Source organism: Diabrotica virgifera, chromosome 3 (assembly GCF_917563875.1).
Source record: "Diabrotica virgifera virgifera chromosome 3, PGI_DIABVI_V3a".
Lineage (NCBI taxonomy): Eukaryota > Metazoa > Arthropoda > Insecta > Coleoptera > Chrysomelidae > Diabrotica > Diabrotica virgifera.
The window spans coordinates 249968022-249995652 of record NC_065445.1 but is presented as its reverse complement, the minus strand read 5'-3'; the positions used below and the strand labels follow the sequence as shown (position 1 = coordinate 249995652).

At 37.5% G+C, this 27631-nt stretch overlaps 1 protein-coding gene across 2 annotated transcripts in view; it reads right to left on the bottom strand.

Moving 5' to 3' along the window:
* LOC126881677 (elongation of very long chain fatty acids protein AAEL008004) overlaps window positions 1-27631 on the bottom strand; it is a 210744-nt gene that overhangs the window by 49135 nt on the left and 133978 nt on the right. For both annotated transcript variants that reach the window (XM_050646079.1, XM_050646078.1), the window contains exon 5: window positions 25445-25607. In XM_050646079.1, the coding sequence (XP_050502036.1) occupies window positions 25445-25607 (163 nt within the window). The remainder of the gene's footprint in view (window positions 1-25444; window positions 25608-27631) is intronic.

Sequence of the window (27631 nt, the reverse complement as noted above, 5' to 3'; positions counted from 1 at the left end):
TCGAATCTTCTCCATACAATATATATATATATATATATATATATATATATATATATATATATATATATATATATATATATATATATATATATATATATATATATATATATAGACAGAAGTCCATTTCAGTTGTTCTGAGCATATTTTCGGATTTTTTTTTAAGTGGCCAAACTTCGCTGCTGTATGTTATAATGCTCTTAACAATGCTGTTATAGATGTTACGTTTATTTTCTTTGGAGATACTTTGGTCCCATAGGATTTTGTTCAATAATGCGATAGCTTTCCTTCCTTGTGTGCACCTTTCTTGGATATTCTTGTCCAACGTTCCATCTTGTGTAATTGTAAGACCCAAGTATTTATATTCCTGACAGTGATTAATAGTTATTTCATTTTCCAACGCTAGATCCTGCTGTATACCTCCAACGCACATATATTCCGTTTTCTTGGTATTCACTTCTAAACCCCAGTTCCGGTACTCTTCTATGATTTTTCGGGTCATATATTCAATATCGTGATAATCCTGGGCCATAAGAATCTGATCATCCGCAAAACATAGAGTGTATAGCATGTTATCATCATTTAGCGGTATACCCATATTCTTACATTTCCTTTTCCAGGATTTCAAAACTTGCTCTAAATATATTTTAAATAGTGTCGGCGATAGACAGCAGCCCTGTTTAAGACCCTTATTCACTTCAAATCCTGACGAGATTTCCTTGCCTAGCTTAACTTTTGCTATATTATGTTGGTATAGATTTTTTACAGCTTTAATGAGGTTCAGACTGATGTTAGTTTTTTCGAGGGCTTCCCAAAGTTTACTTTGTGGTACAGTATCGTATGCTTTTTTTAAGTCTATGTACACTAAATGCAGTTCTTGATTGTAGGCTATTTGTTTGTCTATTAACTGTGTTACACAATACAGGTGGTCAGTGGTGGATCTGCCAGCGCGGAAACCGGCTTGCTCTTCGGCCTCTAAGTCCTTGTATTCTTCTTCTATTTTATTTTTGATAATTTTTCCGTAAACTCTGCTGATGGTGCTTGTGACAGATATTCCCCGGTAATTATCGCATATATTTTTACTGCCTTTCTTGTGTATTGTAGAAATTACAGACAATTGCCATTCTTTTGGTATGACTTCGCCATTCATACATCTATTAAATAGATCTCTTAGGTATTCATACAGGGTGTTGCTACCGTATTTGAGCAGTTCTGGTGCTATGTCGCCAGGCCCTGACGCTTTTCTATTTTTTAGGGATTTGCATGCATTTCGTACTTCTTCCAGTCTTAACCGAATCGGTGAGCCACTGACAATTACATTGAAACTTTCGTGATCTTCGTTTTTAATAAAATCTTCTCTATTTTCTACTAGTAACTGCTTGAAATAGCCATCCCACTTTTCCAGAGTAATCGGTGTTATTATATCCCTTTTGGTATCTGTTCTCAACGTTTTAAGGAATTTCCAGCTCTCTGTGTTTCTTGTCCCCCCTATATAGGCGTTAAGTTGATTGCATTTGTTTGTCCACGTTTCGTTTTTCTTCTGTGTGATTTTTTTCCGCACTCTTGCTTGTGCTTCTTTGTATAAAACCTTATCGGAATCTTTCTGTGTACTCATATATTTCCGGTACTTTTCTCTCTTATCGTCTATTTCGGTGGCTATTTCTAAGTCCCACCAGTATGGTTTATTTCTTATGTTGTCTTTGTACTCCCCCAATGCCTCATATGCAGCTTCGTGTATACATTGTGTTATATGTGTATGAAGATGTTCCGTATTTATAAATGTATATTGTCCTTTCAGTTTCTCGTCCAGTCGCTTTTCGTATAACGTTCTTATGCTTGTTTGTTGTAAGCTTTCTAGGTTGTATTTTTTTTTGGTTCCAATTTGTTTCCTTCTTGTTCTCGTGGATTTAGATTTTTTTGAGATTTCATTCCGGGGAACAGTACTTCCGCTTTTAGAAGATGATGGTCACTGCCGCATGTTGCTCCTCTATAAACCCTTACATCGTTAATTTTCATTCGACTCCGTTGTTTTATCAAAAGATAATCAATTATACTTTTCTGGTTCATAGTAGGTTGGGTCCGAGTATATTTATGAATGCATCTATGCTGGAAGAAGCCGTTCATAATTCTTAAATTGTTCTGTTTACAGATGTTAATTATTCTTGTTCGATTATTGTTGAGTACTTCCTCGCCGTATCTGCCTACTACGTCATCCTGTTTTTTATTGCCTGTTCTGCCATTTAGGTCTCCTAATAATATAATTTCTCTGGCATTTCCTATTTTGACGATTTCATCGTTGAGCTGTTCATAGAACTCATCTTTGTTAGCTACCAGTGCGTCCTCGTTTACACCATATACTCCCAAAATAGTTATTCTATAGCCATATATGTTCATGTTGACCTTTATCATTCTTTCATTTATTCCTTCCCACGATGTTATGTGCTTTCTTAATGTTCTGCGTATGAAGATCGATATTCCTTGTTGAGCTCTTATGTGTTTTGGAACTCCACTATAAAAATGATCATAGTAGCCCAATTTCTGTGATCCTTGGCCTTTCCTCTTAGTTTCTGTCACCACTGCGATGTCCATTTTCATGTATTTTAGCTCTAATATAACTTCATCCATTTTATTTGAGAGGCTTTGAACGTTCCATGTTCCAAAATTCATAGTCCTTTTTCGTCGCTTTTTTCGTTGCCGAGTGATCCGTCCATTCATCCGAGTCTGATTATTGGGTCGTTTAACATTTGCTTGTTTTTACAAGTATCGAGGAGTTAGCCCGATGCCTTAACCCCCAACTTGGAGGACCAGGGTTTGATTTCAGAGTTCCTTCTCTTAGAGAGGTTGCTTTCTCCACAGCTAAGGAGTCCTCTCTACCCCACTTCAGTCATTTTTTTACAAGTACCGAGGAGTTAGCCCGATGCCTTAACCCCCACCTTGGAGGACCAGGGTTTGATTTCAGAGTTCCTTCTCTTAGAGAGGTTGCTTTCACAACAGCTAAGGAGCCCCCTCTATCCCCTTCTCCATACAATAAACTCTTAAAATTCTTATGACACCACATTTCGAGAGCCCCAAGGCGATTTAGATCAATTTTATTCACAGTCCAAGACTCGACACCATAAAGTAAGACCGAGAACACGTAGAAGCGAAGTAGGCGGATCCTTAATGTCAATTTTAGGTCTCTGTTACATAATACTTTGGACATCCTTCTAAAAGCGGCTCTTATTCGGGGGTTTTATTAAATGATCAAATTACCATAACATAGCATCGGCAATTACTATTTTTATCTAGTCTCTGGCATTGAATTGAATAGATGGCAATAAACAGATTTATTGTGGGACTTTTTCGTTTATTATGTTCCAAAGACTTTAATAATTTTCGATTTCAAGGACTTCTGCCATATTTATGTTTCAGTTATTCAGTTATCCACAGGATACAAAATTCACTTTTTATGTTCAATCGTAGTCTCTTTCTTAAAAACAGTGTCAGTAGACACCAGGCGAGGTCTCAAGGAGGGGGCAATTGACTCAATTGACCCCCCCTTGGATCCGCGCCTGCACTAATTCAACATATCCCCGTATAGTTTTTCCATATTACTTATCACGCACAAAATCCGCTCCCAGCTCTTAGACTATTACCATTAAATGCACACTATTCTCAGGCGCAATACTATTTTTTCTGTGAGCGGCACATTTATAAAACTGCAAACCTGTTCCCTTTAACTAATTTTCGAGCTCGTATAGAGCTGATAAAGAGCGGATTTAAATGGCGTTAAACTGAGAACATTATTTTTTCCTGAAAATAATAACTGCAGATTATCTGCGTATAATCTACTACGAACTTAGCTATAATGTCGCAGTATATGATTCTTGAAACTTAAGAATAGTGTTGTTTTTAGCGTCTCCGCTCTCATGTCATCTGTCCCTTGTTTATTAATTGGTTGAGAGCCTTATATACTTTTGTTCGTAAAATGACGGTTCTGCCTCCTTGATTAAATTTTTCTTGTGAGACATCTTTTGACGTGTCTTTGTATAGGTACTTTGTATACTTCTGAGCAGAAATTTTTCTAGATTTCTGCAAACTATCTTAATGTCTTTGGTTTTGTTTACATTTTTGACGTTATCCATGTTCCCAAGTACCTATTTGTAGATATCCACGTTCTCAATATTATAATATTAGACTATTCTTAATAATCTGCTATGCGGACGATGCAATACTAATCTCTCAAAGTGAAGATGATGTACAACGTATGCTGCACCAATTCAACATAATCGCCAGAAAATTTAACATGTTAATTTCCTCAAAAAAGACAAAATGCATGTTTATAACAGCAGATCCAATAAGATGTAAATTGGAGCTAGAAGGTCAGATAATAGAACACGTGATGGAGTTTAAATACCTAGGCATCACACTATCTAGCAACGGAAGGCTCGAAACAGAAGTGGAAGATCAAGCGAATAGAGCAAACAGAGCCGCAGGTTGCCAGAATGACTCAATATGGAGAAATAAAAATATCAAAAAAGAAATGAAAGGCAGAATTTACAAAACAGTCATCCGACCAATAATGACATACGCGGCAGAAACACGACCCGACACAGAGAGGACAAAAAGATGGCTCGAAACAGCGGAGATGAAAACCCTTCGAAAAGTCGATGGTAAGACTCTATGGGACAGAGCTAGAAGTACAGATATACGACGGAGATGCAAGGTGGATAACATTAATAACTGGGTAAGAAACAGAAGAATAGAATGGAATGACCACATAAGCCGAATGACAGCAAATAGAGTAGTCACGACAGCGAGAGACGGTTCCCCAATAGGAAGACGATCAGTGGGAAAACCACGAAAACGATGGAACGACAACTTACTAGAGGCACATTGAAAAAACAGACAGTCATGTCTATACAAAAAGAAGAAGAAGAAGAAGAAGAAGAAGAAGAAGAAGAAGAAGAAGAAGAAGAAGAAGAAGAAGAAGAAGAAGAAGGAGAAGACTATTTTCAGTAACCAGTTGGATGTTTGGAACTACTGATTTAGTCATGATCATGCACTTGGTTTTCTTCAAATTCATCTTAGCCCGTATTTATCCGATTATGGCCGTCTGATATTTTAGATGGCAGTTAGATTAAACAGTTGAACCATTACATCAATAACATCTTTATCAATTAGTTTTACGAATTCGATGAGCACTCAAGATACTTCATTTTCAGCATGTTTTGTACTCAATCCATGTACATATTACATATATTCCAAATAAAACGCCATAACTTGTTTAATTTAAGGATTATCTTTTGAAAACGACTTCCGTTCCACAACTGAAAACGTTAGGTATACCTTATAGAATTTATTTTAATTTCCAATACATTGCACACTGCTAAAGAAATATTTGAAATTGGAAATTAGATTCAGCGGTATTAGTAAGTCAAAAGTGAATGTAAATGTTTTGTCACGTTGCAATGTACATAGAAGATATAAAAATTGTTCCAATAAATCCATCAAGCCGAACCAGCAGCAATCAGTTTTACCGGAAGAATATGCAATTTTTCCGGTGAGGTTCATTATTATCAAATCAAAATAAATGCATCATATCCATTTACTACTAAACTGTAAAAGATGTTGTAATTTCAATTAAGTCTGCGAATTAGACACAAAAATTATTTTATAACCGTACAAAAATATGCATGTTGCAGAATGCAGAAGTCTTTTCATTTTTATGGCCTGAAAAGGTTTTGTTTGAATATATGATGCCTGAATGCCTTTTCTATCAGCACCATACCCTGTCCTGCACGTTTAGCCAATACAACACCAATGCAATAAAGGTGCAGTATTACCCCCCACCCGCCTGAATATTTCTGTATAGGCCAGGATCCCTACTGTAAGGACTGCCCTATAAGCCAATGTATTGTTGCCCGTATCCCGCCACTAGGAGGCACGTACTTTATTCGGGATACAGAGGCTTTGTTTTCAATACAAGTCTTATTCCAGAGATGCAGAGACGTCAAGTGCGACGTATACGCATGTCTGGTTGATTACGAGAAGGCGTTTGAGGGCTGCATTTTGTCCCCCCTAATTTTCAATCTTTACTCTGAAAGAATATTTATCGAAGCTTTGCACGAAACTGAAAAGGGTATTCTACTAAACGGGTAATAGCTAAATAACATCAGGTATGCAGATGACACCATAGTATTTGCGGACAACCTAGATGACCTACAAGTCCTCGTGAACAAAATCACGTATTATAGTCAACAATATGGACTCAATATAAACGTAACGAAAACAAAGCTTATGATCAGTGGCGTGACTAGTCTGACCTGCGCCCCAATGCAAGTATTCCTCGTGCGCCCCTATTCCCAGACTTATTCTCCACCCCCCCCCTCCCAACCGCCAACGAAACTAACAACGATATTTCTTCAGAGAGAGATTATACAAAGAAATATAACAGTAATTTGACTCCCACATTTGACTTTGACTAACAATCCTGACTCACTTTGAACATTTTTTATGCTTTCAGGCCGATGCCCTCTGAAAGCTAGATTACAGGTTGATATTGTTATGATAACATCAAAAATTCTCTTTATTACTTTAACCAGTTTTTCTTCTTTGTCATAAAAAACATTTTGATATCTCTGTTATTTTTTTCTCATTCCATACATGCATTAATATGGCACTTACTCAATTCGTGGTCTTTAATGTTTGTTGACAGATTTCTCCAAGCATTGATCTTCCCCGTAGTCCATGCATTGTTAAAGTTTTTATCAAGTCTGTTAGCGAACAACCAACATGGTTCACAATACACTCCATTTAAAGAAGGAGAGTAGCAAAGCCAAAAACGCTTAATTTTTTGACCAGTTTTTGTTTCGAATAAATAATAGTCTTTTGAAAAAGATCTATTTGTTTGAATGTCTTTAGGGAATGGCCTTGATGTCTACATGGTTCGGAGTTCAAAATACGAGATTTCAGTTCATCTTTATTCATATCTTCTGAGAAAAAAGCTATGTCTGTATTCTCTACATTGCAGATTATACCTATGTCATCAGTATTTTCTTGTACTGTACTACTTATGCCAGTTGCTGATGTAGAAGGAGCTGTATAATATTATGTAATATTTAAATCAGCAGACTTACTCACGTTTTGGGGACTTCTGAATTTTGGTTATCGGCAAGAAAATGCAATGCGACGATCTCTTCTATCGTGGATATTTTGTCCCCACGCTCACATTCACTCTCACCAACACCATCGTCACCTGATTGACTTTTAGAAGTATCAGCAAAATCCTATTTTTTTAAAAACATGTCAATCTTTGGTAGTTTTTTCACTTTTTCATCTTCTTGTTTTTTCCTTTTTCGGAACTCAGCACCACTAGGTCTTTTTTTTTATTTCCGTTCATTTTGTTCACACTAAATCCACTAAAACGCACAAATAAACGGTCCACTTATTTCAATTGTATAACAAATACACCGACAAAATTTGTTTTGTATTTTTATGTAACAAATAAAGCTACTGAACCGTACGATCTTACAACAAGGACTGACACATGACAGGGACACGTTGTTCTAGTTACTAAAATAATACTAAAATATTTTACCTGAATATCTTTGTAGCTAACAACGATAAATAAACAAAAGCAGTTGTGATGAGAAAGCCATAAACACGATAACTATAATAGTAAACAAAAGAGTCACCAACATTCTGTTGTGACTGAACGGAAGTGAGTGAACGGAATAAAATACCACGAATATTTTTTTACAACGTAGAATGAAGTAAACACTTCTGTTGTATATAGGTATATTATAAATTTATTAAAAATTTTTTTTTAAAATTCATCCACAAGGGAGTGGTTGTACAAAACGTTTTCGGTCAAACTGACCATCCTCAGTGTAAACGTCCAGTGTACAAGTAATTGAAACTAGCCACTTGAATAGGTGTAAAACCTCAAAATAACATTATTGCTACATTATGAGCTGTATAGTAATCGACAATAAGTCGATGTATTAAGATTAAAAATGTATCACATGTGGATGTATGTCATCCTTGCTCGGAATTAGCACAAGGTTGTGATCAGGTGAGAGGTTAACAACCAACTCTTCAGTTGGTTGTTAACCTCTCACCTGATCACAACCTTGTGCTAATTCCGAGCAAGGATGACATACATCCACATGTGATACATTTTTAATCTTAATACATCGACTTATTGTCGATTACTATACAGCTCATAATGTAGCAATAATGTTATTTTGAGGTTTTACACCTATTCAAGTGGCTAGTTTCAATTACTTGTACACTGGACGTTTACACTGAGGATGGTCAGTTTGACCGAAAACGTTTTGTACAACCACTCCCTTGTGGATGAATTTTAAAAAAAATTTTTAATAAATTTATAATATACCTATATACAACAGAAGTGTTTACTTCATTCTACGTTGTCTTAACAAAGGTATACAGCCAACTACAGGGTTTACCCTTTTAAAGTAATATTTTTTTACATTCTTTATTTTCGGGAAGCTAAACATTATATTTGCTTCAACATATTTTTTTGCTAAAATTTTTCCAGAATATCAGTTTTTTGCGCCCCCCTACGGCCTGCGCCCCAATGCACCGCATTGGTTGCATTGGCGTTAGTTACGCCACTGCTTATGATCGTCAGCAAGAAATATATAACAGAAGGCACTACAACTACCTCGGCACCATAATAAATGAAGAATAGACCAACAACCAAGAGATAAGAGCGCGCATCGGAAAAGCTAGATCAATCTTCAACCGTAACGGCGCGTTTTTCAAGAGCCACAACCTTTCTCTTGGTATAAAAGTAAGAATGTTAAGATGTTACGTCTTCTCTGTACTTTTTTAAGGTGTTATGTGCCGAAAGTTGGAAGCATTTGAGATGTGGCTATATCGGAGAATTCTTAAAATCCCATGGACTGATCGGGTCACAAATGAAGAGGTCCTTGGAAGAATGGGGAAGAACCGAGAGGTACTGACCACCATCAAATCTCGAAAGTTGGAATACTTTGGACACATTATGCGAAATGATTCCAGATATGCCCTCCTACAAGCCATCTTGCAAGGAAAAATATTTGGAAATCGAGGTCCAGGAAGAAGAAGAACATCATGGTTAAAGAACCTCAGAACCTGGTTCAACACAACATCTGTGCAGCTTTTCCGCATTGCTGCAGATAAGGTGAAGATTGCCATGATGATCGCCAACATTCGTCACGGATAGGCACATCAAGAAGAAGAAGAAGAAGAATCAACAAATGTTGCGGTGGTTGCGTAGCCAATAAATCCAATAAACCGGAGCGCCACCCCAAATTCTGAGCAGTGTCAAAATGATAACGTTAATATTCCCAGCTGTAACTAATATCGAAATGAATAAGAATCGCTATAAAATGCGACCAAAATGGCGGCGACTTAGAATCAGGCCCCGGAGACATGTTTAAAAAATATAGCAGATAACACGTTCCTTTACAACAAACTATTTGGCTGTCAAAGATAATAACGGAGCTCCAAACTGTTGACTGATAAAAAACATAATTTACACAGATAGAAAGAATATTATGGACGACTGATGTTGGAAGAGAGCATAGACGCCCCATCACACCGAGAAGATATCAGTTTTGGGGCAGAATCAAAAGTGAAGTTGATATAAAGCTGCTAATCGAGATAGCATATCTATTGAAATGATTTGGGCCCTAGACGACGCCGACGTTGGAGTAGATATAAGACATCTTTGTGTGGGAGACAGGTAAATGGCCTGAAGGTTGAAAAAAATCACTATATATCCCCATACATAAAAAGGGGGCGAAGGATTTATGTAGCAACTATAGCGCAATTGCTCTAATAGCGCATTGTAGACTAAGAAGAAGAAGAAGAATTACATAATAAACGATACTAAACAATAATTTTTTTAGTTAACTATTAGGACTTAAAGTCTTTCTGGTTATTTTGCTTTGCTTTATATAACAATTATTTTTAACTACCTATCCGTTATTCTAGATTGCATATTTTATAATGATATGTTTTTAATTAATCATTAGCAGTAACACTTAATTTTTATAGGTATATTATTTATTAATAATTCATCAATTGTACCATACTTTTCACCATTAATTTTATTTTAATCGGTTTGTTTATCAAAACTTGTATCAAGTAAATTTGAAAAGGAAGTATGTATAACGGGTAAACTTTTTACGCTACTATACAGATTATGGTTCAGTTTGAGGAAAATATATTTTTTCTACAACCACTAGAACGAACAGGCGGCCAAACTATCTAACGATCTCCTGGCCAATACACAACTGCAAACATGAACGCCCAACCAAGAAATGGTTCTTATGAGAACCAAGCGACTAGAACTCTGGGACCCATTGTCCGGATTTGTCAGATAAATATTGAAGGCATTAGTCGATCCAAAAGCGAAATGCTGTCAAACATACTACTTTCTAACGACATCGACCTGGTGGTCATACAGGAAACCCATGCTGCGAACGAACAACAACTCGCAAGTAGAGGCAAAATTCCAGGCAATGATCTTCTGGGAGCAACCTATCACCATGCTTATGGTACCGCCAACTACGTAAAAAACTCCGTAGAAAACGCTCACCTCATATCTGCCACCATGCAAGATAATATACATTTGACCGTTACCAAAATAGGTGAAATGGAAGTGACAAATGTTTATAAACCCCCAAGTATTACATGGCCAAGCCACGTCATAGACATAAGGCCCCATCCCGCCATCTATTTAGGTGATTTTAACAGCCATCATCAAGAATGGAAATACAGAAATAACGATGAAAATGGGGAGACTCTGCTAGACTGGGCAGAGAGTAACCACCTGCATCACGTCTTCGATGCCAAAGACCGGGGCACTTTTAAATCGGCGGCATGGAAACAAGAGTACAATCCAGATTTATGTTTTGTGAGCAAAAACCAGAAAAGCTACCCCTTACCAACCAAGAGAAGAGTACTTCATGACTTCCCGCATAGCCAGCACAGGCCGATCATTATTGAGATTGGTATCCAAATCCCACTAGTCACAACCATTCCACGACCACGCTGGAACTTTAACAAAGGTAACTGGCCCGCCTTTACCAACGAACTCGATAAAATCCTACGATGGATTCCACCAACATACAAAAATTATGGAAGGTTTAGAGGGGCAATAATTGCTACAGCAAAGAAACACATTCCCAGGGGCCATCGTAAGCAATACATACCAGGATGGAGTGAGGAAAGCCAAAACCTCTACGAAGAATATCTTGAAACCGGTGAAAGTGACATTGCGGACGAACTTCTCCTGAGCCTTGATGTAGCAAGAAGGAAGAAATGGACAAATGAAGTCGAATCGTTAGATTTCAAAAAGTCTAGCCGTAAAGCGTGGTCGCTCCTAAGAAAACTCGGAAGTGACAAACTGACAACACGACAAATCCACGACTTCAACCCTAATAAAATTGCATCACATATAGTTGCCACCTCCAGAGGAGCATGTGATAAAAAGTTTACCACTACTATAAAAAGGGAGCTTAAACATCTAAAAGCTGCCTGTCCATCAGATACAGAGTACTCCGCACCGTTCACTCCAGAAGAAGTGTCAAACGCCATTAAAGACATTAAACCTAACAAAGCTCCTGGTACAGATGGTATACCTCCCGAATTCCTGATCCATTGTGGGAAATTTGCAAAAACCTGGTTGTCTAAATTCTATACAGATATACTCAAAACAGGTAACCTACCAAACATCTTTAAACAAACAAAAATCATAGCCATTCTAAAACCTGGAAAACCAACAGACAACCCAGCGAGCTACCGCCCCATCGCTTTACTCAGTTCAGCTTACAAGCTACTCGAAAGACTGGTCCTGAACAGAATCGGCCCAAAGCTACTTCAAAAAATACCAATTGAACAAGCAGGATTCAGGCCTCAACGAAGCACCACTGACCAAGTGCTCTCTATAACTACCTACATAGAGGCAGGTTACCAAAGAAAACTGAAGACGTCTGTGGCATTCATCGATTTATCGGCTGCATATGACACGGTTTGGAAAGATGACCTCATCTATAAGCTCCTGAAAATAATCCCCTGCAAAGCAACCGCCCGACTCATAAATACTATGCTGAGCAGTAGAAACTTTCGTGTAACAATGGGAACTACAGTGAGCAAACAGAGAACGCTTAACAACGGCCTCCCCCAGGACTCCGTACTTGCACCGCTGCTATTTAGTATGTATATAGCTGATATGCCCCCTACCAGATCCAAAAAATTTGGATATGCAGACGACTGGGCACTTGCAACTCAAAACTCCTTAATACAAAACTCCGAGGCAATCCTAACGGAAGATCTGGAACGCCTGGTTAAGTACTTTAAACAATGGAGACTTAAACCTAACCCCAAAAAAACCGAGGTTAGCTGTTTTCACCTGAACAACAATATGGCCCACACAAAACTTAAAGTGTACATTGATAACCAACTGCTCACGCACAACTATAATCCCAAGTACCTCGGCGTCACCCTGGACAGAACACTCTCCTTTAAGAAACATCTTGAGAACACCGCAGCAAAGCTGAGAACCCGTAACAACATCATACAGAAGCTTTGCGGGACTACATGGGGTTCAACAGCAAGTACACTTCGGTGTTCAGCCCTTGGACTCGTATACTCCGCAGCTGAATACTGCTCCCCTGTTTGGCTGAACAGCGTTCACACAAAAATTATAGATACTCAGCTCAATGTCGCCATGCGTCTCATATCTGGAACAATCAAGTCTACACCTGTGGAGTGGCTTCCACTACTGAGCCACATACCTCCACCTAACCTTCGTCGTCAGCATGCTCTGCTTAGAGAATTCCAAAAGCTGCTTAACAACCCGCAGTTACCTATACACACATATGTCGCCGACGCTAACTCACATCGATTGCGCTCCAGAAAACCTCCGACTAGAGATGCAATAAACTTGAGTTCCAACAATTTCCAAATGAACTCCCAGTGGAAGAACATGCAGAGCGACAGACCGAACCTAATAATGAGAAACACACCATGCATCACAGAAACTCCACCAGGTTTTGACCTCCCCCGAAAATCATGGTCAACTCTTAACAGGATAAGAACGGGTCATGGAGTCTGCGCAGATTCCCTTTTTAAATGGAAAATGAGAACCTCTGCTGAGTGCGACTGCGGCGCCGAGAAACAGACCATCCAGCATATGATTGCCGAATGCCCTCGGAGGAAGTATGATGGAGATCCTCTGGACTTCGCCTCTGCAACACCAGCGTCGATTGAATATATTAATACATTAGATGTTAGACTATAACATATGTGTGATAATGTTGTGTATCAAATTGACATACGCTAAATAATAAATCTACAACCACTATTCAAAGTGCACTTTTCTGCACGGTTTTATGTTAGCAAACTTGATATTTTCTCACAGTATAAGATATTTGACATTAGTGTGCAGAAAAGTGACGTTTCTGTGCCGCAAAGTTCTTTTCTGCACAGTTGACTACCTCATTCTGAGTAACGTTATACGCTCTGAGCTTCGCTGTTGGCGCTCCTAGCGGATTACTGGAATTATCTTTCACCGGTAATTTTTAAATTTATTATTTAACTTTTATCGCTTAACATTTACAACGCAAAAATTAATTAAATTTTAATCGATTTTTTTAAGATTTTGCTAATCATTTTGACGTTCTATTGATAAAATATGAATTTCTTACTTCGGATACTTTCACAATTATCGTGTAGATGGCGCTAAGATTTTTAGATTAAATCATAATTACATATTACGGAACATTAAAAAAACTTAAATTCAGTATTTAAAACGTAAGTATATTTAAGGTAAAAATATATACCACAGCTTTGACCAACTAATATTTTTTATAATTAATGTTTTTAATTTTAATTTTACATTAATCACTTTGACATTTATGTCAAATTTCCGGTAAACGTTTACAGACTTGCCACTACTGGCGCTCGAGAATTTGTAAATATCCCCTCTACGTACGAGCTCACAGCGGATATTCTGTTTACATCCGTGGACTACCGCATTCTGAGTAACGTTATATTCTGTTTACATCCGTGGTTAAACTTTAGACAAATATATAACCTATAAGGCCCGATTGTTCAATTGTAGATTATCTTCAGATTAAAAATAATCTTCCATTAAACGTAATATTGCGTTGTTCAATGCAAATTTAACACTTAACCATCTGTTAACCAGAGATTATCTTAATCGCCCAAAAACGAAGGATTAACAGTGTTAACTATAGATTTGTAACCCTATTTTCTGGTTTTAAATTAAATATTGTCAAGAAAATTCCAGATTAAAACAACCATAGTTATTGCACTATAATATATTGTGTTGTTATTGCTACTTTTAATAATCAAGTATATTCAAATAGGAAATAAGCCACAATTTTACCTAAAAATGATTTTATTAACGTTTCGACGCCCAAGTCGGGTGTCGTTGTCAAAATACAAAATAATATTAAATAAACAAAAATGTTGTTGCTTAGTAAAAAATTCTTCTAATAATTTATTTAATCTGACTCATTTATATCGGCAATTCAGACACGTATTATACATTTTAAAGTAGACGACTTTAAAAATGATATTGCCAATATTGATGAGTTGCGTTCCTGGGACGACTTTACTAAAAGATAGTTCATTCGATTACATGAAATCAATCCCAACTCAAGAATAGCCGCCACAAAAAATCATAGCATGTGATCTGTCTTTAAAAAGACAACCAAATGCAACGGTGGTACTGAAATTCTCGTGTTAGAGATTCCATAGTAAATCACGAGGGAAAACCAGGAAAAACCTCGTGATACTATCCCGACATCGCAAGTATTTGGGTTTACATTTAGTTTACTCTCAAAACTAATACCAAATTCTGACTTGATATTTTAAATTTTAAATAATACTAAAATACTAAATATGTACTAACTCGATATGTTACTGATTTACTAATTGTGGTATTTTCTTTCTATTGACTTCCTCCTTTAGTATGGGTAACCACATCCTACTGCATTCTACCGAGGAATTTGCGACACAATTGGTTTCATTTAGCATAATTAGAGCCGCTTCTTTGATTTTTCTCTTTTTACTATCTGCTTCTTTTAGGACTATACTTGAATCTCTCCACTGAACTCTATGTTCATTATCCCATGCGTGTTGACATATTTGAGATCTATCAAATTCTATTATAAAAATGCCACAATAAAATAGCTTCAGAACCACATGCTACTTTTAAATCGTCGATAAGATTTAAAATATTGTTCTGAAGCTATTTTCTTGTGTCATTTTTTATAATAAATTACTTTTAATGGGAAATAAGCCATAATTTTAACAAAAAATGATTTTATTAACATTTCGAAGCCCAAATCGGGTTTCGTTGTCAAAATACAAAATACTACTAAAATAAACAACATTTTTGTTTATTTTAGTAGTATTTTGACAACGAAACCCGATTTGGGCTTCGAAACGTTAATAAAATCATTTTTTTTTCAAATCATTTCTCATTAAAAGTAATTTATTATAGATTTAAAATAATCTATTATAATTTAGTGTCTAATAATTATGGTTATTGCTAATAATGCCTTTGATTTTGAAGATGGAGATATCACAGAAGACGAAGAGTTCTTAGCTGTTGTTAATATAATTTTTTCCTCTACGAAAAAATCTCGTTTTTCGAGTAAAAGAAAACCATTTTCACAAGTAGTGAGATAATGAGTTTTTGAATAGATTACGTGTATGTACCAAAGGAAACAGTTTTTATGATTGTTGATCATATAAGACATAAGAGACAGGATAGCTCAACCTACAAATAGGTAAACTATTTATAATAGTTAATCAAAAATATATAAAATTACCGGCCAAACTAGTTTGTCCTAAAATCGGGTTTGGCCTATTGGGCTATTTTTCCCAGATTTTCATTTTCTCGTAATTTGTAACTGCATCACTTTCTTATTCTCGAGCATATGTTTATATTTTTTAACAAAAGATATTAATATTTCTTCTTCATCAGCTCGTAGTTCTCTTTCTTTTATTATTTTTATTCCATTTTTTGATACTTAAAACACGAAAATAATCACTGACATGGGGACGTCACTGCATCAAAAGTCATGAACACCATCGTTTATACCGGAAAACACATTTTTCAGTACAATTTTCATGATAAAATTTGTTCCAAGCCGTTAATTAATACCTGGCAACATTGTCACTGCTTCAGTATTTGGGTTTAATAAATCCGAAAGTTAACCTGCATTGAACAACTTAATTAGAAATAATCTTCGAATTAAATTTAATCATGGTTTACTTAATCCATGAGTTAACCATTGATTGAACAACTGGCCCTAAGACAATTATTATATTTAACTATAGCTTAGAAACTAAGTTATGGATGTTACAACTGTTTTATTTTACAATTTTATTCTTATTAAACATTTTATAATTATCAAATAACCAATAAGGATTTAGCAACCTGTGCAAGAGACGTCGAATGAAGTAGGTTTTGTGTAAATCCGTGACTGCATAAATATAATGTCAATAATGTGTAATAATTGTTTAAATTTAAACAAATTAAGGCAGTGCATTAATTTTTTAACTGATTTCTGTGCAATTTATTTAGGTATAAGGAATTTAAATTGATTAGTAGGTATTAATTAAATACAGTTTAAAATTTATCACATAGGTACCTATTATAATTAATCGTCGTTTGGAAATTGTGATTTTTATTTTTAGGAAAAACTGTGCTTGTAGAAAAAGTATAGTGTGAAACACGTGCAGAAAGGTAATTTCTCACTCGTTTGAATTGCGGCACTCGCTTGAGCTCGTACCGCAACTTTTCAAACTCGTGAGAAATTAGTACCTTTCTGCACTTGTTGCACAATATACTATTACTCACAATCGGTTAGTAATTTATGGATTTCTAACCTTTGAAGTAATCAGGAAGCGACTTATTACTTACTTTACTTTCCGAGCTAGCCGGGAAAGTACTTTCCCGGCTAGCACCTGTCACTTTATATATGTATGAATATGCTGCACACCTTTAGCCACGCACCATTTACTGTATAGTTCATAGGTGTTTTCATACCTCTCCCTGCTTTTTTCAGGAATTATTCCTTCAGTAGCTCTCTCTGCAGCTACCCGCAGTTCTGGTGCGGGAGCACGCCAAATAGAATTCTATTTTAGTGACGTCACGTTGCCAAGCAACCATCGATTCTCCCATTATGAAATTCTATTTTGTGACGTCAGCAAAATAGAATTCTATTTGGCGTGCTCCCGCACCTGGTGGGGTACATTTAAATTCACTATCAGACATTTTTGTAAAATAAACACAATTTGATTATATTGTAGCGGAAGAGAAATCTTGGCCGATCCCCGTATAACAGTAAACACCTCGAGAATGACGTAATCGGATGTGCTAGGCCTCGCCGGAGAATTCTGGAAGGTACGTCACGTAGGCGGAACAAGCCGATAGCTCGAGATGGGAGTCGATTGTTCCAGAATAACAACTGGGTATAAATACGGGCATATGTTGTGAATAAGTTTAGTGTATAAGATAAATTCGTCTGTGACTTATATAAATAAAGTCGTATATAAATTACGAACCGCTAGTTTTATTGTAATTAGAAGTAATTACACTAATCACGTTACAGTTGGTGTCGGTGTTCGGTTAACTTAGTGCGATATAAATAAGTGAATTACAGAGAGACTTTAAAAAGACTTTTGAACTTTATTCGTCGGGAATAACCGGAGTGCGTTAATTGTTCGGTATTCGGAAAGACTTTAAAATACTTTTGGACTTTATTCGTCGGGAATAGTTAAAGTGCGTTGATTGTTCGGTATTCGGAAAGACTGTTAAAAGACATTTTGGAAAGTACGTGTGTGCCGACCAAAGATGTTGCTACAAGAACTTACAGTAAAACAGCTCCGTGAACAGCTCGAGGAACGGGATCTGGACAGCAGTGGGCTCAAGATAGTCCTACAAGCACGACTCGAGGATGTCCTCACGAAGAACGGAGAAGACCCAAAGACGTTCCACTTCCAGTCAGCAGAACAAGTAATCTTATCGAAATTAAAAACTGTTTCTGAAACGATCGATGAAACTTGTAGAAAAAGCGACGATAAATTCGAAAATGTTGCTAAAAGATTCGATGAGACTTCTCAAATAATTAAAGAGGTCTGTAGGCAAAACAACGAAAAACTAGAAGAAGTTTGTAAACAGAACAATGAGAAATTTGAAGAAGTTTCTAGAACATTCGATAAGATGCAGAAAAGTGTAGAGACCGTAGAAGAAAAGATCAAACAGCTAGAGAGCAGGATAACCGATACAAAAGTACAACCATCAGTTAATGCAGCAACGTTAGATCCTTTAGTGAAAGATGAACTACCGAGAGACGAAACGTCGCATAATATGAGATTCAAATTACCACCATTTGATGGAAAGTCCTCTTGGTCCATATATCTTAGACAGTTTGAAGCTATTGCGACCGCCAATCATTGGACCGAACAAGAAAAGGCTGTTTCCTTGACTGCTGCTTTACGAGGTGATGCTGCAGATATATTAAGGTCAATTCCCAAGGGTCAAGAAAATTGTTACCAGACCTTGTTCACTCGTCTAGAAAAACGCTATGGAGATGCCCATCTACAACAAGTATACAAAGCACAACTGCGAAGTAGAAGTCAACGAGCAAGTGAGAATCTGCAAGAATTTGAAGCAGATGTGGCTCGTGTGGTGCGGTTGGCTTATCCAGAGGTGCCAGACAGCGTTTTAGAAGAAATTGCAGTAGATACCTTCGTCAATGGGCTGAAAGATAATGAACTACAGAAAGCTTTACGACTAGCAAGGCCGAAAGTTTTAGATGAAGCACTTGCTATTGCCTTGGAACACGAAGCAGCTAGCCAAGCTTCACGAAACAATCGAGTAATAACCGGGGAAAAAGGCGATAAGAGAAAAGATGAACGTTTGGTGGAAATGGTACGGAGGGTGATTCGTGACACGATGCCGAAGAGACGCATGAAGAGGGCTGGAAGAGTTGGTTCAAATACAGATGCTTCCTCGATACGGAAATGCAGTGAAAGTTGTAATCACCGGCTTAAAGTAGATGAACAGCTTTGCCCTGTGAGACGAACTACCGTCGTTAATGAGCAATGGCAGCCACAACAGTTACAAGAAGCCCAAGAAGACGATCCATGTATAAAAAGAGTATTGGATTGGATGCGTCGAGGTGAGAGACCTAGTTGGCAAAACATTAGTGCATGTAGTCCGGAAGTCAAGGCCTACTGGAGCCAATGGAATTGCCTGATACTAAAAGATGATCTTCTGTACAGAACCTTTGAGAACGATGATGGTACAGAATCTAAGCTTCAGTTGATTGTACCTAAAAGTAAAGTGTCAGAAGTATTGCGTCAGTTGCATGACGGTACATCAGGTGGACACTTTGGTATTACGAAGACTCTGCAAAAGGTTCGAGAACGGTTCTATTGGGTGAACTGTAAAGATGATGTAAGAAGATGGTGCCAGAAATGTGAACTGTGTGCATCCGGTAATGGTCCAGTTGGTAAAAAGAGAGCACCCATGAGACAGTACAATGTTGGCAGTCCTATGGAAAGAGTAGCAATCGATATTGCAGGTCCATTTCCAGAAACTGATGCTGGAAATAAATACATCCTGGTAGCCATGGATTATTTTACGAAATGGACCGAGGCCTATGCATTACCAAATCAAGAAGCTGCTACCGTTGCAGAGGTACTTGTTAAAGAATTCTTCAGCCGATTTGGTGTTCCCTTGGAGATCCACTCCGACCAAGGGCGAAACTTTGAGTCAGCTCTTTTCCAAAACGTTTGTAAATTGATTGGTGCCAATAAGACCAGAACAACACCCCTGCATCCTCAATCAGATGGGATGGTCGAGAGGATGAACCGAACGATGGGTAAACACTTGTCCAAAGTTGTATCTGAACATCAGCGAGATTGGGACCAACACATTCATTTATTCCTGATGGCCTACCGCTCGGCCGTAAATGAAACTACAGGTCAAACACCAACCTGCCTGATGTTGGGTCGTGAAGTTCGGTTGCCCTGCGACCTAGAGTTTGGCTGCGGACCTTCCGAGGAACATGTTGCAGGCGAAGACTACGTTGACCGCCTGAAATTACGAATGAACAACATTCATGAACTTGCCCGACAACACATCCAGATAGCCAGTGACAGAATGAAAGATCAATATGATTCTCGATGCAAGAATGAAAGCTTCGAAGTAGGTGATCTTGTCTGGCTTTATAATCCGCAACGTCGTCGAGGCTTATGTCCTAAACTGCAAAGACAATGGGAAGGTCCATATGAAGTTAAGAAGAAAATAAATGACGTAATATATAGAATTAAGAAGTTGCCAAACGGTAAACCAAAAGTTATTCACATAAATCGTCTTGCACCATATGCTGGCTCAAATGAAACAGAAGAAGCACGAGTCCTCCAACAGGAGATGAAAGATGTCGCACAGCCAAGTTTTAATCAATTTATGTCAAATTACGCAGCGAGAAAGAGTGCTAGATTCGGCGTGACCACAGAAGTTCAGCAAGATCTGTTTGGTGTTCCAGAAAACGTCTCTCTGGCCCACTGTGTTGCCCAAGACCTCGAGATGACTAAAGGAATATCGTCCGTATTCAATAGAAAGTTCGGCCGCCTGGACGAGTTAAGAAATCAGCAGCCTAAAATTGGAAGAGTACTGCGATTGGAAGATGGTCCTCGATCTTTGCTGTATATGGTGACCAGAAAGTCTTATACGGACACGCCAAGCTACGAGAACATATGGCGTGTTCTAACTAATTTGAAGAAAATCGTGTGTAATTATGACATCAAAAATTTGGCTTTACCAAAAATAGGCCATGCAGTAGAAAATCTGGATTGGAAGATTGTGAGAAGCATGCTTGAAGTGGTCTTCAGAGGAACTGGTGTACAAATCACTGTGTGTTGCATGAACTCGAAGATGTCGTACCCTTCAAAGACAGTAGACTGTTATTTCTTCTTGAAGGGTGTATGCAGAGCTGGAGAGTCGTGTAGATTCCGCCATCCTGGGCCTTCATTTAGAGTTGCTGATCGAGACGCTCAGATCTTAAGAGGGGAGCAGTGTAGCGGAAGAGAAATCTTGGCCGATCCCCGTATAACAGTAAACACCTCGAGAATGACGTAATCGGATGTGCTAGGCCTCGCCGGAGAATTCTGGAAGGTACGTCACGTAGGCGGAACAAGCCGATAGCTCGAGATGGGAGTCGATTGTTCCAGAATAACAACTGGGTATAAATACGGGCATATGTTGTGAATAAGTTTAGTGTATAAGATAAATTCGTCTGTGACTTATATAAATAAAGTCGTATATAAATTACGAACCGCTAGTTTTATTGTAATTAGAAGTAATTACACTAATCACGTTACAATATGTACAATTAATGGCGGCGTGTATCGCCTAAATGTCAGATTCAACAAACTTGTTTTGTTACCTAGCAACGATATCACAGGTTACTTAAAATAATTCATCTTATCACATAATGAAAATGGATACAGATATTTGAAACGAAATTATTATTGGTAGATTGTAAGTATTAGAAATCCATAAACTACTAACCGATTGTGAGTAAAATAGTATACAAACCTCGCGGGAACTCATTCTAGCCTCGCGTCTGTAGTTTAAACTACCTTGCCGCTCGGCTGAAATAGAGTACTTTCCCGCTAGGTATGTAATATACTATGACTGTTTGTTTAGTATTTTTAAAGGGTTTAGTTAATTTTAAGGTACAAGACAGAATTCCCTCTCACTTTAACTTCAGACACTCCTCCGGAAAGCACTCTGTTCTGATTGTGATGGGTGAGTAGAACGCGAATCAGCACTGCTTCGACGTAATTAGCTAGTCTGGTTTACAGTTGGGCTCAGGCTGGATGAGTGGGGAGACGCTGTGGTATACTATTGTGGGGTTGGAGAGTTGTGGAGTTAGTAGGGTTTTGGTTCCTATACATCAGTATTTCAGGCTGAGATTTTCGCTATCTTAGTATGTACTCAAAGGATTGTTGGCTTACACTTGGCGACATCTACTCTGACTCTGAGTTACGCAGCTCTAAAGGTTATGGAAACCTTTAATGGAGCAAGAAAGTAATTCAAACCAAGGCCAAGACTATGTAAAGATAAGGAGGGGCACAAACTCAATACAAAAGAAGAAATATTGAAAAGGTGGGTGGAACACTATAAAGAACTACTTACCATCGAAGTAGAAAATCCAAATCAACCAAACCCAAGAGCAACCAACAATACACCATTAGAGCCTCCATCAATTCAAGAATTACAGGATGCAATAAAACACGTAAAAAATAATAAATCTCCAGGAAGTGATGGTATATCCGCGGAACTTATTAAATATGGAGGAGCTACTCTGACTAATCAAATATATAAAATAATACTGAGAGGCTTGAATGAGGAACAAATCCCGGAAGAGTGGTGCATTTGAATCTTTTGCCAGCTACACAAAAAGGGTGATCAATTGGAATGTAGAAACTATAGGGGAATAACCCTCCTTAATACAGCTTACAAAATATTTTCGAGTATCTAATATGGTCGCCTAAGTGCACATTCAGAGGAGCTGCTTGGAGAATATAAAAGTGGTTTTAGGCCTGGTCGATCAACGACAGACCGGATCTTTGTGCTAAGGCAAATACTGGAAAAACCAATGAATTCAATATCGACACATACCATCTTTTCGTAGATTTTAAATTGGCCTATGATAGTGTCCTAAGAAATCAATTGTATGAAGCCATGGATGAATTCCACATCCCTGATAAACTGATAAGATTGGTTAAGGCTACAATGCGTAAAGTCGTTTGCAAAGTCGAAATACAGGGTGAACAGTCACAGGCGTTTGAAACAAATGTTGGGCTGCGACAGGGAGGTGCGCTGGCGTGTCTCCTCTTCAACATAGCTCTGGAAAAGGCGGTCAGAGATGCACGAATAGACAACAGAGGAAATATTTTTAATAAATCATTCCAAATTTTGGCATATGCAGATGACGTGGACCTAGTTGCCCGCACAACACGCAAACTAGAAGAAATGTATACCACCTTCTCAAATGCCTCAAAAAATATGGGCCTGAAAGTAAACGAGGAGAAAACTAAGATGTTGGCATCAACACTCAACAATAGAGCCAGAAACATCGGTCACCAATTCACTGTTGAAAACTCTACCTGTGAAGTGGTGAACAAATTCACATACTTAGGGTTCCTGATCACCAAGGAGAACATCATGACGGAAGAAATCAAGCGAAGGATAATCCTAACGAACAAATGCTATTTTGGACTGAGTAGACATATGAGAAGCAGAAACAAACTTAAGCCAAAAAACAAAAATAACCATATACAAAACCCTTATACAACCAGTGTTGACATATGGATCGGAGACATGGACCATCTCCAAGGCAGATGAAAACTTTCTGCTTATATTTGAACAAAGGATCCTGAGAGGAATATTCGGTGGCATCTGTGAAAATGGTATTTAAAGAGGAGGTACAACTACGAGGTATACCACAGATATAAACATATATTTGGTGGTAAAGACATAGTATCTCTTATAAGAATAGGAAGACTAAGATAAGCAGGACATCTAGCAAGATCACAGCATAACAACCCTCCTAGAAGAATCCTTATGTCACAACCTGTGGGAAGTAGAAATAGGGGTAGGCCAAAACTTAGATGGAAGGATGGTGTAGATGAGGATGGGAGAAAAATAGGCGCAGCAAACTGGCAACGGTCGGCAATGGATAGGACTGACTGGCGTAATAGACTTGGGAAGGTCGATGCTCTTTCATAGGACTATAGCACCATTAATTATGATGATATTATTAATTAATAATTCATAAATTGTACCATATTTTCACATTAATTTCATTTTAATCGGTTTGTTTATCAAAACTTGTATCAAGTTGATTTGAGAAGGAAGTACAACGGGTAAACTTTTTACGCTACTATACAGCTTATGGTTCAGTTCGAGGAAAAATTATTTGACTGTTTGTTTAGTATTTTTCAAGGGTTTAGTTAATTTAAGGTACAAAACAAAATTCCCTCTCACTTTAACTTCACACACTCCTTCTCCGGAAAGCACTCTGTTCTGGTTGTGATGGGTGAGTAGAACGCGAATCAGCACTGCTTCGACGTAATTAGCTAGTCTGGTTTACAGTTGGGCTCAGGTTGGATGAGTGGGGAGACGCTGTAGTATACTATTGTGGCGCTGGAGAGTTGTGGAGTTATTGGGTTTTGGTTCCTATACATCAGTCTTTCAGGCTGAGATTTTCGCTATCTTAGTATGTACTCAAGGGATTGTTGGCTTACACTTGGCGACATCTACTCTGACTCTGAGTTACGAAGCTCGAAAGGTCATGGAAACAACCAAAATTAGCTCCAAAATAGTTCTATAGTGCAAAATAACTATAGTTGGGCTGTGTTAACCAACAATCTCAGTTTGATATGGGTACCAGAATACTAGGATATAAAGGGAAAAGAGTAGACCAATGTCATTGCAAGATGGAACTCGTTCATACTGCCTCTGGGACCAGAAACCGTGATTTATTTAATATTGGCAGTAGTAATATCAAGATGCTTCCCTCCCGGAGATTTAAGAACTCTTGGGTTATCAATGGGGGGTGTGAAAGGGGCTAGACTTCTATAAATCGGGCTCTTCAAGAAGTCTCAAAGCTTAACTCCTTCTACTTAACCATAGGAGATACCCTTTGGTCGTCGGTAGCTCATTGGCGATTCGGCGCCTACTTATATCTAATTGGACTAATAGTCTTAGAACATGGTCGTAGTCTATAAGACGACACGGAGGAGACCTCTTCTCGTGTCCTTTGCTGGTGCCTAGTAGTAGCCTACCAAAGGTGGAAGGACCCTGCTTCGGCGTTTGTCCAGGCAAAACTTGCAAAAGAGATACCATTAAAGAAGTATGTGTTTTGGCTTCCTCTAACCATTTTTTTGACAACCGACTTTTGTCACACATCTCTGTATTTATCAATATTTTTATTTTTATTTCTTCTTTCATTCTTTCTGCATGTCTTAACCATCTCAGTCTTATGCTTTTACAACTTCTGATATCGCAGCTCTGCAGATACCAAGGTTATTTTTCTATTTACTTCCCCCTCTTAATACGTCCAAACATTCGTCTTAATATTTTCGTTTCCCATATATTTATTGTTTCTTCTTGTGTTTGGTTTATCACATATGTTTCGCGTGTACAAAGGAGTGTCGGACTTAAAACTATTTTCTATATATGTATTTTTTATTTTTTACAGCATAAAAAATGATCAAATACGAATAGAAAGAAAAGAAGCAAAATGCATATAGTACACATAAAAAGTAATATAACACCAAAAAGTATTAAAAAATAAATTCTTTTATGATTCCCATCCATAATACATACCTGCCAAAAATCTGACGAGCACCCACGTTTCTATTGGCGTTAAACTGTGATGGTACACATGCAAGAACGTCACCTGGTTATTTTTCTTCCTTAAGATAAAAAATAGCGTATCTGCAAACTCTGTTAGTTTGGAAATATAGTACCACCAACACAAATTCGCCATCTACAAAATTTAAACTAATTATTATCAATGACATAAATAATTGTTATCAATAATAATTTTACGACTAGGGGTCGACAAGACAAGAATTCTTGTCTTGACAACAACTTCTTGTCTTGTCTTAAGAAAAAATCAAGAAATTTAAAAAAATCTTGTCTTGACGTTTTCTTGACATCTTATATCTTGTCTTGTCTCAAGAAATTTCAAGATCTTGAAATACCTTGTAAAACAAATCAAAAACTCAGGCAAATGCAACTTAAACTTGACAGTGCTAGCGAGGCCATAAATTGTAAGATGACTATGCTAGAACTAGATGTGTCTACAAGATGGCATTCAACTTTCGAGATGCTAACATGGGGCTTAAGTGTAAAAAATGCTTAAAGCTATATTTTGTGGCAACAACCAAAATCTAAATAATTGGAAAATGTTAGATAAAGAATGGTTATAAACAGTAAATTTTTTCAGTATCTGAGAAGGTTTAAAACACTTTCTTCAATCTTCAATTCTCGAAGGGGAAAATATTGCACGCTCCCATTGGTGGTAATTGAAGTAAATTTACTTTTGGACAAGCTGGGAATATGGGCTCATCAACTTAATAATTAAATTGATAGAGACGCTACTGATGAACAATTAATTTACTGCATTCAAGCTGCGAGAGATAAAATACTGAAACACTATAACAAAACTAATTGGATATACTGTATTGTTGTTATTTTGAATCCTCGCCATAAAGTAGAGGCATTTTCCTGTTCATCTTGGGAAAAGCTTCTATAATCAGAGGCAGTACAAAAATTTGAACAAATATTTAAAGCTAACTACTTTAATAAATCCCAGAATACTCTATAGAATCCAATACCAGAGTCCAATACCTTGAAATCAAGACAAGATCTTGAAATTTTCAAGAAGTTAGCGACCCCTAATTACGACTATTTCGCTACAAAACTCATCTTCAATTTTTGAATAATCAGCTCAAATGTCAATCATCCTTAGCGTTTTTGCTCTCTGCTGTTACTATTAAATGCAATTTAATAGAAAATAATGATATGGTCCAATACTGACTATTTTCTGTACCAAACCTCCTTCTTCTTCTTCAGGTGTCATCTCCGTTACGGAGGTTGGCAATCATCATAGCTACTTTAATTTTTGAGGCAGTAGCTCTAAATAGTTGTTTTGAGCTGCATCCAAACCGTTCTCTCAGGTCCTTCGGCCATGAAATTCGTCTTCTTCCGATGCTTTTTCTGCCATCTATCTTTCCTTGCATTATGAGTCGCAGGATGCCATACTTTTCGCCCCGCATCACATGTCCGAGATACTGTAGCTTTCTTTTTTAATTGTAAGTTCAACTTCCTTCTCTTTACCTATTCTTCTCAGTACTTCATTGTTCGTAAATCTATCTACCCAGGAAACCCTCATAATTCTTCTATAGGTCCACATTTCAAAGGCGTTAAGTCGTCTCATTGTCTCTACATTTAACGTCCATGATTCTACTCCATAGTATAGTACACTGTATACGTAACACTTTGTTAGGCGTACTTTAAGAGCTAATGTTAAATCTTTGCTACATAGGACCTTTTTCATTTTCATAAAATTAGAACGTGCTTTTTCGATTCTGACTTTGATTTCTGCAGTGTAGTCATTATTTTCTGTTATACATAAGTGTTCCTAGGTAAGTCTACTTTTTTAACTTTCGATCTGCTGGCCCTCTACTATCAAGATTTCGTTAGTATTATGGTTGTTTTTACTAATTTTCATAAACTTCGTCTTTTTGATATTGAGAGTCCGTGCTCCCTACTACACCTTACTATTATACTCATGAGTCTTTGCAGGTCTTGTAAACTATCGGCTATTATTACTGTATCATCTGCATATCTGATGTTGTTAACTAAGACTCCCTTTACTCTTATGCCGACTGTTTCATCTTCCAGAGTTTCTCGCATTACCTCTTCAGAATAAGCGTTAAATAATAGAGGTGATAGTATGCAGCCTTGCCGGACTCCTCTCTTTATTTCCATTTCTTCAGATATTTC